Source organism: Pseudorasbora parva, chromosome 13 (assembly GCF_024679245.1).
Source record: "Pseudorasbora parva isolate DD20220531a chromosome 13, ASM2467924v1, whole genome shotgun sequence".
Classification (NCBI taxonomy): Eukaryota; Metazoa; Chordata; class Actinopteri; order Cypriniformes; family Gobionidae; genus Pseudorasbora; species Pseudorasbora parva.
The window spans coordinates 39986207-40006146 of record NC_090184.1 but is presented as its reverse complement, the minus strand read 5'-3'; the positions used below and the strand labels follow the sequence as shown (position 1 = coordinate 40006146).

At 36.7% G+C, this 19940-nt stretch overlaps 2 protein-coding genes across 3 annotated transcripts; one reads left to right on the top strand and one right to left on the bottom strand.

Moving 5' to 3' along the window:
* Window positions 1–10069, bottom strand: zgc:113363 (uncharacterized protein LOC791449 homolog). Its single transcript, XM_067412758.1, has 5 exons — window positions 9910–10069; window positions 8097–8247; window positions 7819–7950; window positions 5238–5480; window positions 1–2312 (listed from the first exon to the last, which is right to left on the bottom strand). Exons 2-5 carry the CDS (start codon window positions 8224–8226, stop codon window positions 2053–2055), a joined length of 765 nt encoding a protein of 254 aa, XP_067268859.1. The 5' UTR covers window positions 8227–8247; window positions 9910–10069; the 3' UTR covers window positions 1–2052.
* A 683-nt stretch (window positions 10070–10752) lies between these two features.
* On the top strand, window positions 10753–18903 carry cxxc1a (CXXC finger protein 1a). 2 transcript variants are annotated; one of them, XM_067414370.1, is made up of 16 exons: window positions 10753–10970; window positions 11622–11734; window positions 11831–11931; window positions 12087–12214; window positions 12342–12497; window positions 12912–12965; window positions 13169–13312; window positions 14912–15019; window positions 15562–15749; window positions 15838–16045; window positions 16136–16243; window positions 16379–16428; window positions 17891–17987; window positions 18083–18235; window positions 18419–18566; window positions 18668–18903. In XM_067414370.1, the coding sequence occupies exons 1-15, from the start codon at window positions 10968–10970 to the stop codon at window positions 18563–18565; spliced, it is 1758 nt and encodes a 585-aa protein (XP_067270471.1). In that variant the 5' UTR covers window positions 10753–10967; the 3' UTR covers window position 18566; window positions 18668–18903. The 2 variants fall into 2 exon arrangements, with proteins under 2 accessions (XP_067270471.1, XP_067270472.1); XM_067414371.1 differs by lacking the exon at window positions 12912–12965 and having other exon boundaries at window positions 10754–10970.
* Window positions 18904–19940: the final 1037 nt, after the last annotated feature.

The window sequence follows — 19940 nt, the reverse complement described above, 5'->3', positions numbered from 1 at the left end:
AGACAGATGAACATCTTGTGGTTGAACATCTTTATGTTCTAAAACACATTTTCAAACATCACACAGTCATTTGCTGACTTACATGATCAATAAATCAGTGCATTAGGTCAGATATGGAGGCGTTTTACACTCTTGTTTTTAATGTGTTAACCCACAGCAGGACACTGGGAGGGATGGAGGTCATCTCAGTAGAGCCTCAGTGGCTTTTGTTGGACACACAGATCTCTGTCTCACTGCCAGATTCAACATCAGCGCTCTCTCTCCAGCAGTGCCCACTGTCTAAACACTGGGCAGAGTCATCTGGAGAAAGCCTGTGAAATTCAACATGCCCAGAGGACTATGCGAACGCTTTATAGTCATCCTGACTGGTTATTTTTGCATCGCCCAGGCTTCCTGCCACACACACTTTAGATAAGAGTGCTGAGAACGGACAGAGAACAAAAATCCTTACGCCTCAATCTCAGCTGTCATGCAAAACTGTTATACTTCAAAACAGATAGTGTTACAGGAGCATTATTACAACAGATGTTTCAAAGCATATTACTCTCAAGATGTTTTTTCTGTATTGTATAAAATCACAGTTGATGAAGATGTTAATGCAGTACGGTGTTTTTTGCTTCAAGCATGCACCTATGCACGTCGCATATGTGCTATAAAACACTTGCAAGGGAGGCAAAAGTATTTTGATCACAGGCACATTTCTAACCTTACTTAAGTAGAAGAGTCTCACACCTTTACGCTTACTGGAGGAAACTTAGGCTCTTGAAAGTGAAAAATATATTATTCTACATAAAGGTGGTTTTCTCTCATTGTGGCTGCCACGTCATGATCACATGACTAGCTGAATACCAGCTATTATTCTCTGGATAACCTGTTTGTATAGGTAACAAATACATACACTACCACCCAAAAGAAATTACTTTCATTCAATTGACCAAAGTGACAGTAAAGACATTTACAATGTTACAAAAGATTTCTATTTAAAAAAAAAAAAGGTGATCTTTTGAGCTTTCTATTCATCAAAGAATCCTGAAGAAAATGTGTCACGTTTCGACGACAAAAATATTAACCAGCATAACTGTTTTCAGCATTGATAATAATAATTTGAGCATCATATCATCATATTAGAATGATTGCTGATGGGTCATGTTACTGAAGACGAGTAATGATGCTAAAAATGTAGTAATAAATTACTTTGTAAAATATATTAACATAGAAAACAGCTTTTTTAAACTGATCAAATAAATGTAGCCCTGGTGAGCATAAGAGACTTATAACAAAAAACTTTTTAAAGATTAATGACCCCAAACATTTTAAAAGTAGTTTAAGTGACATGTGTTAGATTATGGGCCCGATTATATTAAAAAATAAAGGCAAATTATCACGAGAACACAATACCAAAAAAGCGCTGATGAGAGTGGAAAGTTCTGCGGGTGATCTACTGATGACATGCACACAGACGCAGCCGGAATTATTTCCATAATAACCAACACAATCTACCAGTAAGCGTCTGGTTTAAGACATGGGCAGGAAATAATGGCGCAAAGACCAGTATACTGACAAGCGCAAATCTTAGTAAATCATCTTGAGTGATGTATTTAAATGCTCTCCTCCCATAAATTTTGTGTCTGAAAGGAAAACTCCTACAAATGCATATGCAGTAAGGTCAGCCGCTGTTAGTGAATGTGGCTCAAAGTGTGTCATTTCTGTGCCACTAGTGTCACCAAACGGAATTACAATAATGAATGTTTTTGAATAGGTTTCCCAAACTAAAGCCGTTGGTTTATTTGACTCAATGCTGTGTCGTAATGCTCCAATAAACAAAGCAATGTTTCACATTCAAACATGGATTTTGTGTGTATTTTAACATACAAAAAATTGCACACTTCAACGGTCTTGTCCATTAGCCTCGTACAGAACAGTCCAACTTTGATAAATGCAACAAATTAATTCTTCATACTATATAAATACAAAATGCGGGATAATGCTAACACATATAACCCGACACTTACGGTCCTTTGAGCACTTGATATCGTTCTGTTGAGAATCCCATTAGGTAGGAAAACAGATGGAGCAGCATTCCAAACAGATCTCCAGACAGTCTGAAGACTGGCAACAGTCCTCCAGTATCCCACAATCCAGCAGGGCAGAGCAGGTGTCCTCAGCACAGCACGCCAGACCTCCGCTGGCTGCTTCCCCACAACAACAGAGAGCGTCACACTCCAGACCGCAGGCCAAACACTGAGCCACGGCCGAGCAGCACGACAGCACCTCGCAGAACAGACAGGCTAGTATGCAGTGCGCACAGCAGTCTGAAAAACAGACAGAAACATACGCTAAGTATTTGACCTGTATTGGGGTCATTCACAAGAAAACTGAAATTCATGCCCATGTTGTTTGATACATTGTTTCATCTCTTTATCTAATGCAAAAGATTTTTGGAATAATTTGGAAAAGCTAAATTTTCTTGTAAATACTTGTCACTTACTGTACACTACTGTTCAGAAGTTTGGGAAGTCTCTCATACTCACCAAGGCTGCATTTATTTGATCAAAATTACTGTAAAAACAGTAATATTGTGAAATATTATTACAATTTACAAACTCTAAAAATGTAATTTATTCCTGTGATGCAAAATATCATTACTCCAGACCTTAGTGTCACATGATCCATCAGAAATCATTCTGAGATGATGATTTACTGCTCAAGAAACATTTCTTGTTACTATTAACATTGGAAACAATTGCGTTGCTTCAAAAAGTTGATTCATGATTTGGATCGCTTGTCAAACTGCTGAAATCACGTGACATTGGCGATCCGAATCATGAATCAGTACGCTGAATCATGACCGTTTGAATCTTTATTTGAGGTTGAAAACAAACGCGGAAGAGAAGACAATGCTCAATAAAGTCGTAGTTTTTGTTATTTTTGGACCAAAATGTATTTTCGATGCTTCAAGAGATTCTAATTAACTAAGGCCCCGTCCACACGGAGACGTGTTTAGCTGTATACGTAAATTTTTGTACCGTATCAGCGTTTCGTCCACACAGATCCGGCGTTTTAGAAGCATGAATCCGATATTTTTCGAAACCGGGTCCCAAAGTGGGTCAATCTGAAAACGATCATCTTCCGTCTTCGTGTGTACAGCGAATCCGTATATTTTCTGAAACGGTGATGTCATCACACTACGTCCGGCACGGTGAAAGAGTTTAGGGATACAACGACGGGCACTGGGCATGCACACATCAATATTGCGTGATTTAATTAACGTATCTGCATTATTGTAAGGGTATGTTTTGGGTTGGGGTAGGTGTAGGCATTAATAAAACACATCTGTTAAGTAGCAAATGTATTTATTGTTAAATGCAAAAGTAGTCCAAGGCACTCGATGGGTGTATTGAGAAAGTTAAAAAGCCTGTATTTTTTCATGGCTTAAACATTAAAAAAATTGGTCACCAATTTTTTAAATGTTTAAGCCATGAAAAAATAAAGGCTTTTTAACTTTCTCAATACACCCATCGAGTGCCTTGGACTACTTTTGCATTTAGACTTAACTATCCTACACAACCAAAGAGCACCAAGATTTTACACCCTGTGCAGCACTTCCTGCATTCCTTTGCTTTGATGTATTTATTGTTATTTTATTGTGAGATTTTGCCTCACCTCCGACCACTGCTATACCCCTTCTAGCCACAACTCTTCTTCTCCGTTTTTAGTGTATTTCTGTGGTAGAATTACAGCGCCACACACGGACCTGGCATGCAAACTACATCGTTTTTAGTCCGTTTTCTCAATCTCGTGTGGACGCAGATATTTCTTGAAACGAGGGGAAAATATGGACTACTTTGATGATGTTTTTATTCCCTTTCTGGACATGGACAGTATAGTGTACGTACACTTGGATACGCTCTCGGACTAAATATAAAATATCTTCACTGTGTGTGAAGATGAACGGAGGTGTGGAACGACATTAGGGAGAGGAGTTAATGACATCAATTTCATTTTTGGGTGAACTAACCCTTTAATATTATCGTGGAAACCACCATGCTTATATTTTTCTGGATTCTTTGATGAATAGATACATTTTTATTTTATTTAATAAAAATCATCTGTAACATTCAAAATGTCTTTTGATCAATTTAATGCATCCCTGCTGATATCATTATAGAAAGTTATATTATAACTTTTGACCACTTTGCTCAAACTGTTGCTTTTCAAATAGCCTTACACTTATTTTCCCCTCTGAAATACCCTCTCATAGCAATCTTTTTTTGGGTTACACTTTTAAGGTGTCATCGGTACAGTGTAATGATATATTTAAATAATATTAATTAACATGTACTTACTGTAGAATTAGGAATAAGGTGCAGTTACTTGCATGTAATTATGCGTAATGTTATGACTACAATAAGTACATATAACAAGTGTAAAAATGACACGGTTACACTTTATTTTAAGGTGTTCATGTTACAGTGTAATTATAAATTTAAGTACTGATTAATGATAATTAACTAAATGTACTTACTATAGGGTAGAGCAGGATTAGGGTTTGGTTGAGGGTTAGTTGCATGTAATTATGTAAAATATGTAAACATGTAAAATATGTAACAAGGACACTGTAAAATGAAGTGTTACCTTTTTTTCTAAAGGAAAAATTATTGACTATAAATAATGTGGATAATTTTGTCCTTTTTAATAGTATTTGTATTTTAAGCACACTAAAACTGTTCACTGAGTTTTAGTGTGCTTGAAATACAAATACTATTAAAAAGGACAAAATTATCCACATTATTTATAGTCAATAATACCACCAGAATGTACTCGTTTATCTGTTTAAATCTTGTAAATTCCTTTACAGCATTTAAAAAATGTCACAAACTCATGATACTGTCAAAACATCAAGCCCTCAGTATTTAAATTCTCTAGATTAGATTATGCATCAGCTAGTGTGAGTTAGTCATCAAACAGAGATGTGTGACCTAACGGAAAGAATTATCAAACGCTGACGTAACGGGACCATTAAACACATGAAGATAAATCTAGCGGGTCGCCCAGTGTCACCGAAAGATAAGAGCAAGCCCTATATTTACGAACAGATCTGTGGGCGGAGGCCTCTTTTCAGATATGCCCCAACAAGCTCTAAAAATACATAAAAATATTGACACTAAAATGTGAGCATGGACTGAACCAATAGGTATTTTTATGACGTGTTCAAATAGGGCAAATGCTTTTCTTACCGTCTCCGGCTACTCTCTGTATCTGCGAGGCGTCGCCTTTGAAGCTCTGCTGGCTCGTGGAAGTGGAGGGCGTGTGTTTTCTGTGAGGGTGTTTGTGTCCATTGCACTTTGCATGTTGCTTGCATTTCTCTTGTGCTGCAGCCCGAGGTGTCGATCGTCCTGATGAAGAAGAAGGCGGCGTGCAGATGATTTTAGACCCATTGATAGCTGGAGGAGAGGAGCCATTGGGAAGACTGGGCCTCGCTGAAATGTGTTAAAATTCACATTTAAATATATTAAAATTCAGACAATAATACATTTTAATACATTACAATTTGTAAAATATATATATATATATATACATGAAATTGCATATAGGGCCCAACCAATTCGCATTTTTTAGTCACAATTAAGGAATAGTTCACTCAAAAATATCTAACTCTTGGGTCATTTCAGACCCAAATTATTTCTATCATATTATTTAATCTGTAACAATTATGCATTAAATTAATCAAAAGTAACAGTGAAGACATTTATAAATGTTACAAAAGTTTTCAAATTAATGCTGTTCCCGACAATGTTGTTCTTTTTATATATCAAAAGAATCCTTTATTAACAGTTTCAACAAAAATATTAAGCAGCACAACTGTTTTCAACACTAATAATAAAAAATGTTTCATGAGCATCAAATCATCATATTAGAATGATTTCTGAAGGATCATGTGACTGAAGACTGGAGTAATAATGCTGAGAATTCAGCTTTACATGACCGGAATAAATTACACTTTAAAATACTTGTGATGGAAAGACATTGAAGCTGTTTTCTATTTCCTGTTTTAGCTAAGTGGGCATGCAAAGAAAGCACAAACTGTATGGGAGCGCTTATTACAGCTCTTTATGGAAATATTTGTGCATATGTATGTTTTGAATTTATCTGTCCTATTTACTGACTGGTTCTTATCTATTGTATCTATTTATTAATCATATGGTGAGGAAAATGATATGCTCCAATTATCAAGCGGGAAAATCTGTGTATTTGAGTGTATGTTTACAAGACAACATGCACTAAAAACAGACGACAACATTGTCAAAACGATCCACATTCACACAAATCTGTGAAAATGACTAGAAAGACTGCATTATGCATGCCAGGCCAGTAGCTAGAGATATAGCTTTGTCAAGAAGCACCGCACAAACATGTAATACGTACACGTGAACATGTAATACCGATGCGCATGACGTCACCGTTTTTACAGATTCACATTTTTGTTGTTTACATGAGGACGGTAAAGGTATAATTTTCAAAACCTTAAACTTTGAAACCCATTTTTTTATTGATAACCTGTTTTTATTTCTCTTAACCATAATTATCTAGCCTGGATGCCAGCCGAACTTAGCCCCGCCCACAACATTTTTAGGTCGGGCAGTTCGGTCTGGCCTTGCTCCATAGAGGAGTAATTATCCCCGAACAGAAACTGTTCAGACCAATGAAATCATCAGGGAAGGCTTTAGACGATGACGGACAGATGATCAACAGTAACGTAATCATGCACGTCATCAAAGGGGCTTGGGTTATATTTACTCGAATCCTAAACAGAGAGCTTGTTTGTATCTGCATCACCTTCATAATTTCTCTCAAAGATGATGATAATGTTGGGCAAGTACTCTGTGTATCAATAATTTTTTTTTTTTTTTTCAACACCGGCAAAAAACGTTTATTCCAGCGCGTGTGCAGACAGGGTTGCCAAGTTTTTACAACAAAACCCGCCAACTACTAGCCCTAAACAATAGCTTCTCGGGGGGTTCTCCGGGGGGGTGGCATTTGGGGGTAAAATGTGTGTTATTTTGGCAAGATTGCCTGCTAAAATTCTCATGGGTCTATATATCACATAATAGTCGCTTCAACCCTTCGACATATAAAACCACGGAAAAAACGTGGACTTGGCAACACAGTAGTTGAGCTCTGTCTGTTGACATTTGACAATGCGTCGCTTCGTTGCTCTGATTGGTTGTAGGTCTATCCAATTGATGGCTTTCCTGGTTCGGTTGAAACACACCCCATAATCACAGCCCAATGGAGCAGTTTCAGACTCATATTCTGACTAGAATTGAGTATGACCACGTCAGGCTAATAATTATCTGCTTGTAGCCAACATCTCCCCGTTTTTACATCTTGGTGTGATTCTCCTTGTGACCGTTTGGGTTTCTATCACATTGTTACATGGAAATTACAGTTATTATAAATTGATAACAATATTTCACAATTAAAAAACGTACCACGCCCAAACTTTTGAACAGTAGTTTAAGTAACAATTATTTCCACAAAAAAAAAAAGTACATTTTTTCTCTTCCAAATGACTTGCTACACTTTTAAAGATGACGTGTGTAATTTCTGTGCAACTAGTGGCATCAAACAAAATTGCAATAATGATTGTGTCTATGCAAGCTTTAAAAAACACTAAAAAAGTTTTATAACGGACACAAAAACCTATGGAGTTTAGTGTCTCATTTGGCCTTCCACAGAAAAAAATTACAAGTGGTTAGAACTAGTAAATAATTTTCAAATAATGAACTGTTTTCTGATGCATAAAAATCTAAATACCGTTGACTTTGTCTATTTTGCGTGAAATTGTAGGTATATGGTCTGGAAGAAGTAAAGCATCATCACTGGTTGTGACACCGTCTGTCAGGGACTCGTTGCTTCCATTGTGAACAACCTCAGCTGAGACAGGACCTGTCAGTCACAAATAATTATTTAATTCTGTCCAAATGTCATTATGCTTTCAGAATGTCATGCCAATTTTAAATACTCTTTCTCCAATGTAAAGTAAGCATTAAAGCTAAACATGCGGTAACAGATTTTCTTCGTATCCCTCTCACCTGTGACTTCAGGTTTGCTGGTGGCCTGTGGTTGTGTTGTGTGGACGTGATTCTCCAGGGTCACGACCCTGTCCGGTACGCTGCCCTGCCCTTTGTCCTGCTGTTGGACATCCATGGCTTCTGTCTCCATTTGAGACGCCTGGTTCTAACTCTGAGAGGACATCCAAAAAGAGAAGAACTTTAGCATAGATGGACTGTATGTAATCAGTCTGGGAGTTTGTGGAGTAGAGGCCAAAATGAAAACCTCTAACATGATGACTTTTATCCCGCAAAGCCTGAGAAACACTTTAAAATCTGACTTAAAGGGATGGTTCACCCAAAAATTAAAATTACCCCATGATTTACTCACCCTCAAGCCATCCTAGGTGTATATGCCATTCTTCTTTCAGCCAAACACAATCAGAACTATATTAAAAAATAATCCAAGATTTATAATGGAAGTGAATGGTACCTTAGATTTTGAAGCCAAAAAAAAGTGCATCAATCCATCATAAACATACTCCACACCGCTCCAGGGGGTTAATAAAGTCCTTCTGATGCGAAACGATGCATTTTTGTAAGAGAAATAATCATATTTATAATTTCAAAAACTATAATCAGGTCAGAGGTCTCTCTCCAACCAGAACTTGACTCACATTCGGCCATTACCGGAAGCCAGTGATATAGGTATAATTATATTTTACTTACAAAGACGCATCGCTTCCCTTCATAAAGCCTTTATTAACCCCATGGAGTCGTATGGATTACTTTTATGATGGATGGATGCACTGTTTTGGGCTTTAAAATCACAGGTACCATTCACTAACATTAGAAAGCTTGGAAGAGCCAGGATATGTTTTAATATAACTCCATTTGTGTTTGGCTGAAAGAAGAACGTCTGCTCCAAACTGACCTGAAGTGATTTAGGAAGGTGACTAATCTGAACATCCTGCTGAGTCAGACAGAACTGACAATTTCATCAAAGCCCTGGGATTATGTGCAGGAGTCATAATAAACATTCTTGCTGGTTGTTTGCTGTTTTAAAGATCTGTCTATTTTTTAACCTACAGAGCATTCATTGTAGGGAATCTCTCAATGTTCATCCCTATCTGACCCTGATTCTGAGTCTTTCTGTGTTCCCACTTTACCATCACTCATCTACTGTAACATTTTTTATGTTATTTAATTATTGTATTTCTGTCATTTTTTGTAGTACCTATCTAAGAAATTATGGCTAATCGAAGCTGATGAGATCTATTGTATATGTACATATTTGTCATAAAGGAGATTTCTGCTGTCCTGCAGATTACTTTTTAAAACCCTGAAAATTGCTCTTTTTCAAGGTAGGTTTTTAACTTTATAATAATTATAATGACATTAACAAACACTATAGAATGCACAACATAGACATGATTATTTTTTGTTGTATTTTTCCTACTATTTTATAATTCTTTTTCATTAATTATTTTATCATGATTAATGTATATTTTAGATGTTTAGCAGCCAAGCACAACAAACGGTATCGTAAATGTCAAAATAAAATATTTTTTCTTGAACCATATCATGTTTTGTAGACATGTAAAAGTGATTAAAGTTCAAATTTAATTATTATTTTAATTAAAACATATATTAATTAATATATTATTTTAATATAAATATTTTTTTGTCCACGCGTTATTTAAATAATTCAAGTTTTTGCACTACTTTTGCACTTGAAGGGGGTTAAAGTTAAACAGAAGTAAACTTTCGATGAAGTGACAGTTTCTGACGACCCAGAATTAATAGAAATGACCAGAGCGTGAAAAAGACAAAGTTAAATTTAAGTTTTTCTTACCTTATCTCGAATAACTCCAGTCTTGTACCGAGGACGTTTTAATTCACTTTAATTCAGAATGAATGTGTGTGTGAGGTTCGCCTGTGACCGCGAGCGGCATCTGATCTGAGCAGCGCGTGTTGTGATGGTTGTGATCTCTCGAGCTTGTGCGCGTGCACGACATCCTTCCTGCACTGTCTGCAGGGAACTGTATTTCTGGCGATTTGTCATATGGTTTAGCTGCGGTCCTGGTACAATAAATAAATAAATAAAAAAATAAATAAAAAAATAAAAAAATAACCTCATGAAAATCGGGTTTAATTACTGCATTAAGTAATTAATGTTTCAAACACATGCCTACCACTCGGTACCAGCATTAAATGATGAGAATAATTCAGTAATTATTTGTTTATATGACTGATTATGTTGACCAACATTTCTTTCTCTCTCTCTCTCTCTCTCTCTCTCTCTCTCTCTCTCTCTCTCTCTCTCTCTCTCTCTCTCTCTCTCTCTCTCTCTCTCTCTCTCTCTCTCTCTCTCTCTCTCTCTCTGTTTTTTTTTTACTCCAGTGTTATTTTAGTCTCACTATTTTTAATGCTCAGTTTATTTTTAGTTACTTTTTTAGTTTGTTTCTTTAGTTTCTAGTCTGAAATTTGTCTACATAGGTTTTCAGTTATTTTAGTACATCAAGTTAAGCTAAATGAATGTGGTAAATGTTGCAATGACTTTTCATATTTTTACTTGATTTCAGCTTTTCAAGTAAAACATTTTTTAAATGGTTTTAAGTTTTACCGGTATCTCAGTCCTGTCTGTGGGTGCGTCTCACTTACACACACGTCCGATAGGTGGCAGTAGATTGGTATCTAAACCGCAGAAGAAGAACTGTCGCGGTGGAAGCGGAAGTAAATGTTGTGGTGCAATGTTCCGCTGTGTAAACAAAAGAGTAAAATTATATTAATTCCCTGCACTTACGTTTAGTTCACGATAGTTATGACAGCTTATTCGTTTTTATGCTTCAGATGTTCTGAATGACTGTAGTGACATTTATTCCTTTTGGATTTTAACCGTAAAGATCTGTCATGGTAAGTTAAATATTTGTTTTGCCATTCTGTTTATTTTGCCCATAGAAAAACAATTGGGCGGTACCATGGTACAGGTTGTAATATCGTGATACTTTGCTATATACCATAGTACTGATTCTGATTGAATAATTCATAAAACGTACTAAGGTTGAAAGAATGCTCGATTCATGTCCAAAACATGATACTTTTTGTTGTTAAAGGAATAACGTTAGTTCAAACTAAAAGGAAAAGGACCAGAAACGGTTTGGTTACTGACGTTCTTCTTTAAAATATCTTATTTTGTGTTCAGCAGAAGAAAACAATTCACAGGTTTGGAAAAAGTTGACGGAGAGTAAACAATTACATCATTTTAGGGTGAACTAATCCTTTAAGAGTATGGAATAGGCCATATTAAGCTGTTATAGAGCTAAAAAAATAATAATAATTTTAATATAATTAAATGGCAATGACAGCTCAGAATAGCTCTTGGACAAATGTGTCATAGTTCAAATGAAGCTTTGGCATCACAGAGTATCAGATTCTAGTATATGCATGCAGTATATAAAATGTGGTATAAAGAAACATTAAAGTGTGTAGGCAGGGTTACAGTAGGAGTAGCATACAGAAAATGCAAAACTGGAAGAAAGTTCTGTTTCTTCTCTTATGTTACAGGACAGTGAAGTGTCAGACTTTGAACAACCTCCCAGACCTGGGATGAGTCTGAACCGTGGCAACGCACCTGTTTATTGCGTTTGTCGCAAACCAGACATCAACTGCTTTATGATGTAAGATGTTTAAATGTTTGAATGCCTTTTTTGAGAAGGCTTTTTCTTTTTAAACATTTTAATTGCATGTTTTCAATTCTTTTTTTATGTACACAGTGGTTGTGACAACTGCAGTGAGTGGTTTCATGGAGACTGCATTAATATTTCTGAGAAGACGGCCAAAACCATTCGTGTGTGGTACTGTGAAAAGTGTCGAGGTAAGGACATTTAGTTTGATTTGTGTTTTATTTGTATTTTTTAATGATTTGTTTTTATTTTAGAACATATATTTTATTCATTTTAAGTTAAATTTCATACTATTTGACATTATAGTGTCAAAAACAACCCTGAGTATGTGTATTCTTTGGTCTAGGTAAAAATGATTCATTAGAGGTCAAATACCGCCTCAAAAAAAGCAGAGAGAAAGAAGCAGAGACAGATGGGACTGATAACCAGCCCGACACACCGGATTTTAAATCAGATGGACGGCGAGGGTCACGGGTAAGAAATTCTGATTCATAAAAACTGCTGTCTTACTAAAATGATCTTTGTGAAGACTGTGACTGAAAAGTGTGTTGTTTGTTAACCTTTGGACTGACAATGGGGAGTATTTGGGATTTGTCCATAGATTAAGCGCTCCGCTCGCATGTGTGGAGAATGTGAACCCTGCATGCGCACAGAGGACTGTGGACTGTGCGACTTCTGTAAAGACATGAAGAAGTTTGGTGGCCCGAATAAGATCAGACAGAAATGCCGACTGAGGCAGTGTGAAGTGCGAGCTAGGGTGAGTTTCACTTTTGTAAAAGAGTCACTTTGTTTATCATATACCTTTATGGTATATTTCAAGGTCTGATCATGTTTGTTGCTTCTGTGTACAATATGATGCACTCAGCAATTTATTCTCAAATGGTTCTGTAAGTTTAATTGCTTTTTTCATTGATTTATTGATAGTAATTTTAATTTAGCTGACACTTTTATCAGTGCACTAATTACAGAGAAAATTCGTCTGGAGTAACTTGAGGTTAAAATCGGCATGAAACGGAATTTGCGATAATCTTTTCTTTCCTTTTGTTACGTATATACACGAGTGAAACGGCTCCTCGAACATGACAAAATATAGATTGGGACTCAGTTTTGTTCAACGGGAATTGATTGGATGGTTGTGATTTGCTATTGGTCGATCTCATATGAGTGACAGGTTGCCACGCCACTAAAAACATCATCAGAGGAAAAGATGATGTCGTTGAAAGAGGTAGGGGAACTTATTTTGATCAAAGATTATGAGGGCACATGAATTTTAAAAATAATGTTGATGTGCTCAGATAAATCATTTCTAATAAACACTGCTAATAAACTAGAATTATTGGTGACTTTAAGGATCATCCATTGTGGAGCTTGAAGCTACAACCTTTTCAGTTTCCAGCCCTTCTTTAACCACTCTATTTTATTTTTCAGAAAATGTTGAGAGTGAAGGATGAGGAGTGCTCCATGTCTAAGGGCAGAGACTATCAAGATGGCCCACTGTCTGAAGACTACAGTGAGAATGAGCTGGAGCTGTATCAGCAGTACTGCGCTGGCCAGTATGGAGAACACAGCACGGTACCTGCTTCTCTTTACTCTCACATCATATATAAAGGAAGTTAGCCCACTTCGCTCTCTTGTGGCGCTTTTCCACTGTGTGGATTAGAGTAGGTTTGGCACGACTCGGCTTGCTTTACTTTGGCAGTTTAGTACCACTTCAAAGTGGGTGGGACTGACTGATCGTTATAGTTGCACCGCCACTTCGTCTACCGACCACGATACAGTCATTTATTTTTTAAAGTTGCGTGCAATGGTCATTTAAAGCAAGTCATTTAAAGGTGTAATGTGTACATTTTAGCAACATCTAGCGGTGGGGTTGTGAATTGGCCACTACTCACCCCTTCCTTTTGAAGCACATAGAGAAGCTACGGTGTCCGACACAGGACAAAGATGTCGTCGTCTGAGACAGCAGAGAGTAGCTAGTGGTCTGTAGAGAAGTTTTTCTATTTAGGGCTACTGTAGAAACAGGGCAGCACAAAATGCCAACTTCACTGTAAGTGGACCCGCAGTGTATGTCGATAGAAATGGCTCATTCTAAGGTAAAAACATAATGGTACATTATTTAAAGTCTTTATACACCACTGAAAACATAGTTATGTATATTATATTGGACTTCTGTCAATAGAGCCTCATAAAAATTACACAATGGACCTTTAAAAAAAGTTGTGCAAACAGATAATACTGTGGTGGCTGTTGGTGACTATTTACATTTACATTACATTTATGCATTTAGCAGATGCTTTTATCCAAAGTGACTTACAAATGAGGAGTACAGGAAGCGGTCTGTCATAAAGAGACAAAGAAATGCAACAAGTGGCTTAAATACAAAGTTTTGGATATTAATCAAGAGTAGCATACGCTAGAATAGGAAGGGAAAAGAGAAAAATAGAGGAAGAAGAATTATAATTTTTTTCTTTCAGGTCGTTATTTAAATCTAGCAGGTTTGGAGTCTCTTGTCGCATTTACGCTGGTAGTTTTGATTCTCTCTGACCAATCCGTGATCTGTTAAGGGGGTCACACACCGGACGCGGAGCTCGGCGGCGCGCCGCGCAGCGTCTCAGGTATCACACACCAGACGCGCACATTTTAAAAGGCTACATTTATTATACATTTCCCCAAAATATGTTTAGACTTTATTCAAGCTGTTGAACTCAGAATGTAAAACAAATTTGTAAAACAACCTTTGTAGCAAAGGTTGAAATCAGTATACCTTAACGATAATATACTTTTAATATAAAGCCTTGAAATGGCGCTCTGTGGCGCGGCAGGATTTAGAACAACTTCCTGAGTCGCCGCGGACAGGCGCCGAATGCCGCCACCGGTGTGCGTACACTCATTGAAAACAATGTGTTCGAATTTTAAAGACGTGGCGCGCCGCCGAGCTCCGCGTCCGGTGTGCGAACCCCTTTATGTTTTCACATCACATTAGTATCGGTACGGCTCGCTTAAGGTGATACTAAAAAAAGTATCAGGTACTAGGTACTGTACACAGTGGAAACCCCCCCAAAAGTGAGCCATACTATGCAGTGAAAATGTGCCATTGGTAACGCCCCTGGATGCTTTTCCAATAATCTTTGGCAGAAATTACTGTGTCTGAGTTTGGTGATTTTTCTTCAGGGTTGGAACAGTGATGATGATGATGGTTCATATGCTGATTCAGCTCTGAGAAAGAGAGCTGTTAAGGTCAAGCACGTGAAAAGAAGAGAAAAGCGATCTGAAAAAAAGGTAAAGAATGTGTGTATTGACCGCTTGTTTAACCCTGTAAAACCTGACTTAAAAAGCAGGAGAGCATTTGAGAGATGAACAAATAAACCTTCCTCAACAACCTGTTGGATCATATTTGATACTCACATTTCCACGCATGATTTTTCTGAAAAATGCATATGGATAATCAAGTAAACAGAAGATGCTACAGCCTAGTAAGTTTATCTTACTTTATATTACTAACAATATATATCTATATATATCTATATATATATATATATATATATATATATATATATATATATATATATTACTAACAATATAAAAATAATTTCTGTTTACTGTAAATTACAAACTATAAATTAGACTACAGGAAGCATGTAGTAGATTGTGTACAATAAGATTTGATCAAGTTTTGACCATGTTGACAATTTGGAGTCCTTTGCAATGTGTATCAAATATGATACAGTAGGCTTTATAGGGTTAAACTTTTCATAGTCATTTTTGCATTGAATTAAATCATTGTGCTTAACCTAAGTTTGGACTTCGTTTTCATTCATAAGAAAGAGGAGAATAAGCCTCGTAAGCACAAACCCAAACAGAAGCACCGTGACCGGGTGAGACACAGTGAGCGGCCAGAGGTTCGAGAAAGTGGAGGAGCAAGACAGTGCCTCGGACCTGGATGTGTGGAAGCTGCACGCGCCAACTCCAAATATTGCTCTGATGACTGCGGCATGAAGCTCGCTGCCAAGTAAACCTGGAAATACTTTACAGTCGTTGAGAGTAGTATGTGGGAGGTTAGACAGACTCGGAATATTTGTGCCTTTTTGTCTTGCCAGTCGAATCTATGAGATCCTGCCCCAGCGTATCCAGCAGTGGCAGCAGAGCCCGTGCATTGCAGAAGAACAGGGCAAGAAACTTCTGGAGCGAATCCGCCGTGAGCAACAGTCAGCTCGCATGAGACTCACTGAAATGGAAAAACGGTTCCACGAGCTGGAGGGCATCATCGCTAAGGCCAAACAGCAGGTCGTACAGCACGATGAAGAGGTGAGAGATCATCATGACCACAGTGTCAGCATGACATTTTCACTGATGTACATTTCACTGTCCTGAACATTGCTTTTCTTTTCCCTGAAGGTCAACGAGGGCGATGACGACACAGATTTGCAAATCTTCTGCGTGTCCTGCAGTCACCCAGTTAACCCCAAGGTGGCGCTGCGGCACATGGAAAGGTGCTATGCCAAGGTGTGTTGTTTTTAAGGTGTCTGTTTTTACTTATCATGATGCACAGACCTTTAAACTGTGCTCACGTTTTCGTGTTGTGTTTTTAAAATGATGTGATCGTGTCTTTTAATAACATCATCTTTTCTTTCTATCCAGTATGAGAGTCAGACATCATTTGGCTCCATGTACCCAACACGCATAGAGGGGTGAGTAAAAATATTTTTTAAATATTAACACTAGATTTTTTTTTTAGATTTAGATGGTTCCACTGTGATATACACTACCATGAAAATTTGGAGATAGGAAGGTTTGTGAAAGAAGTCACTTACGCTCACCAATGCTGCATTTATTCGATTAAAATTACAGTAAAAACAGTAATATTATGAAATATTATTAAACTTTAAATTAACTTATTTGCTATTTTATTATATTTTAAATGTAAATTAGTACTGTGATGACACTGAATTTTCAGAATCATTGCGCCAGTCTTCAGTGTCACATGATCCGTCAGAATCATTCTTAATGTGTTGATTTGCTACTCAAGAAACATTTATTTTTTTCTCACTGTGGCTAGGTTGACAAGCGGGAGACGTGAGAGAAGCGAGCGAGACTGGTGCGTGATTGAGAATGAGCGAGTCCTCTCTCCCACGTCTCTTGCTCGCCACACTTAAATTTATAATTTATAATAAAGATCTTTTATGAGATTTTAAATGTCTCTACTGTCACTTTTGATCAATTGAATCTCCTGCATATTGATAGATTAAATGCAATATACCTGGGACTCGAGCGTGCATTAGTGAAGCCCTGTTACCACCTGGTTTTAAGATGTTAATTCAATGACAAATGATCAGTCAATAATAATAATATTATTGACATTATTACAATAATAAGACATATTATTGTTGATACCTGGTGTTATCATGAATTTCAAATAAGCACTTATGTTTTTATGATACATAAACACTTGACTACACTTAGAAAACAATTTTTATCTATGAAGTTACAGATGGTAAACTTCCACCCTACTTCTTTAACCTCTATGGTAGTTGCCAGTTGCGCTTCTCCAAGTGTTTGCTTTTTAATGAACCCCGGGTTTTAATAGATCTGGGGAAAACAGCCTTTTCCTATTTTGCACCTTGGAGAGGGAATAATTAGCAAAAAGATTTTGCTGATTAGAATGTGGTAAAGGAGATGCATGATTGTTTAAAGTAAAATGCTTCTGTGTTTAAATACATGTTGTATTTTAATTGTGAGTTTTCATGGCTGTTACCTTGGCCAGATCTCTCTTGTAAAAGAGATCATTTGATCTCAGTTGGACTTCCTGGTAAAATAAATAAATAAAATGTGTCTCATGTGAAGACTTGCATTCGGATTTCCTATTATTTCGTCACATTCTACATCACTTTCGCTTTCATCGCACAAATACTATTAAATGAACATACTCGTGTTGTGATGCTTGTGGAAATTAATGTAATATATAATATAATATTAAAAATTATATTGCAATGCAATAGTTTTTGTCAGGTGGGATGTCTGCATTTCTTCTATTTATCTGTAAAATGAACTAAAAAACTACTAAGGGCACTTTTAATGCCTGTTAAACATAGATAAAATATGTCAACAAAATCAGTCTAATTTTATTTCTGCTCTTTTTCTCCTTATATCTAGTGCTACACGGCTCTTCTGTGATGTTTACAATCCACAGAGCAAAACCTACTGTAAGAGACTGCAGGTTCTCTGTCCAGAGCACTCCAGAGACCCCAAGGTTACTTTAACATATGCATTTGATACATAAATGATACATCAATTTGCATAGATAAATAAGAACAGTGTTCATAAATGTGAATGTTATGTATGCAGGTCCCTGCGGACGAGGTCTGTGGGTGTCCATTGGTTCGCGATGTATTTGAACCCACCGGAGAATATTGCAGGGTGTCCAAACGCAAGTGTAACAAACACTACTGCTGGGAGAAACTCCGCAGGGCTGAAGTGGACCTGGAACGAGTCAGAGTGGTCAGCGCATTACCTCAACCTGAAAAATAATCCTTTATTTGAAGCAAAGAAATGTATTTACTCAAACAGATTAAGATGTTTTCTAAATAGCTGTTTTCACACCAGGCTGCATTATCGTTCATCAATCTTACATTTAATCTTCCATTCATTTACTCGTTCTCATTATCTCCTCTATTCCCCCAGTGGTACAAATTGGATGAATTGTTTGAGCAGGAGCGCAATGTAAGAACGGCCATGACGAATCGTGCAGGTCTCATGGCCCTCATGCTGCACCAGACAATTCAACACGACCCAATTACCACAGACTTGAGAACCAGCAAGGACAGATAAGGTTACTGTCATTCCCTTTTATTCATCTATTCCGTTTGCACATGAAGTTCAACCATGAATCAACCCTCCTGACAATCTGAGGTTTTGTCTTTGATCTTACAGAGAAAATGAACAGTTGCTGCTGAAGTCGAGATGTGAAGATTTGTCGGAGTCGTTTGTTTGTTGAAAATGTAGTTCATGTAGGACACTTATACTTATGTATTGTATTTGCATTAATGTAACCCTTGGCTTCACTCTTTGAATGGTGCTGTGACAACACTGAATTGGTGTACTTACTTTTTTTAGATTTTTAATTAATCTCATAACCCTGTATTGTGCATTAAAGAAAATCATCTAGAGATATTTTGTAGCTGGTGAAATGTCTATTATTTGTCTTTAGGCCACATGTCTTGCACCTTTATACAAAGGAATTATCATCATTAAGGGTCCAGTGGTTTGTTGGGTTGATATCCCTAATGAAAATTATCCATGGTTTTACTATAAATAAAACAATAATCCATGGTTCATATAATGAAACCATGGTTTTGCAACACAAGCCATAATTTAACCATAGTATCTGGAGTAAAACTATGCAAATGGTAATCAATCCACACACCCAAACATGGTTACAACACTTTTATTATAATAAAACAATTTTCTTAAGCGATGGGTTTTTCATTAGTCCAAATGTGGACTAATTATTTTAATGACAGTATGGAAACTTCCTACAATGAATTAATAAGCCACAAAAAGTTTGTGAACCTTAACTTTGGTCATACATTTGCACAAACACATTTCTTCTTGTAGGGTTTGAACATGGTCATCTCTTATATTTTAATTATAAAATATATATATTACAAATATAACGTTAATAACTTAATTATTATAATTATGGTCCATGTAAAATGTAAAAGTTCCGTGTTTTTTCTGTAATCGGGATCATCGTTAGGACATCTCACTGGAATGGTGAGAATCTGAGGTAATTTCATGTTAAGATTAATTATTAATGAAAATTGTAGTAAAATACTGTAGTAAAAACACGACTAGAGATGATAAAGTGCACATTTCACTAGAACGGCGAATAATTTAATAGTATATCTCGGTTTCTGCACCCTTCTCAGTCTTTGTCACATTCACGTGTGAAACAAACGGAAGCAAGGGCTCTAACGTTATACTGTAACAAAGATGTTTATTTGACCCAAATTAATTGTGATAATTAGAGAAGTAATGCTGATTCATACGTAATCCTCTCACAAATATATATCGCGTTCAGATTTGAAGTGTAAACGATTACAAAGTCATTTTGTAGTATAGCACGTAAAGCTCCAAGTATTAAAATATTCCCCTAAACAAATATGTTTGTCAAATATGCTCAGAATATATTTAAAATCTGGAT

Excerpts from the sequence above, each read along its gene's own strand:
- zgc:113363 (XM_067412758.1), bottom strand. The coding sequence starts at position 8,226 with ATGGAGACAGAAGCCATGGATGTCCAACAGCAGGACAAAGGGCAGGGC. Across the intron at positions 5,481-7,818 it reads CAAAATAGACAAAGTCAACG|CGAGGCCCAGTCTTCCCAAT; the intron begins GTATTTAGATTT and ends AACACATTTCAG. Across the intron at positions 2,313-5,237 it reads ACAGAGAGTAGCCGGAGACG|ACTGCTGTGCGCACTGCATA; the intron begins GTAAGAAAAGCA and ends TCTGTTTTTCAG.
- cxxc1a (XM_067414370.1), top strand. Across the intron at positions 13,313-14,911 it reads AGTATGGAGAACACAGCACG|GGTTGGAACAGTGATGATGA; the intron begins GTACCTGCTTCT and ends ATTTTTCTTCAG. Across the intron at positions 15,750-15,837 it reads GGCATGAAGCTCGCTGCCAA|TCGAATCTATGAGATCCTGC; the intron begins GTAAACCTGGAA and ends TTGTCTTGCCAG.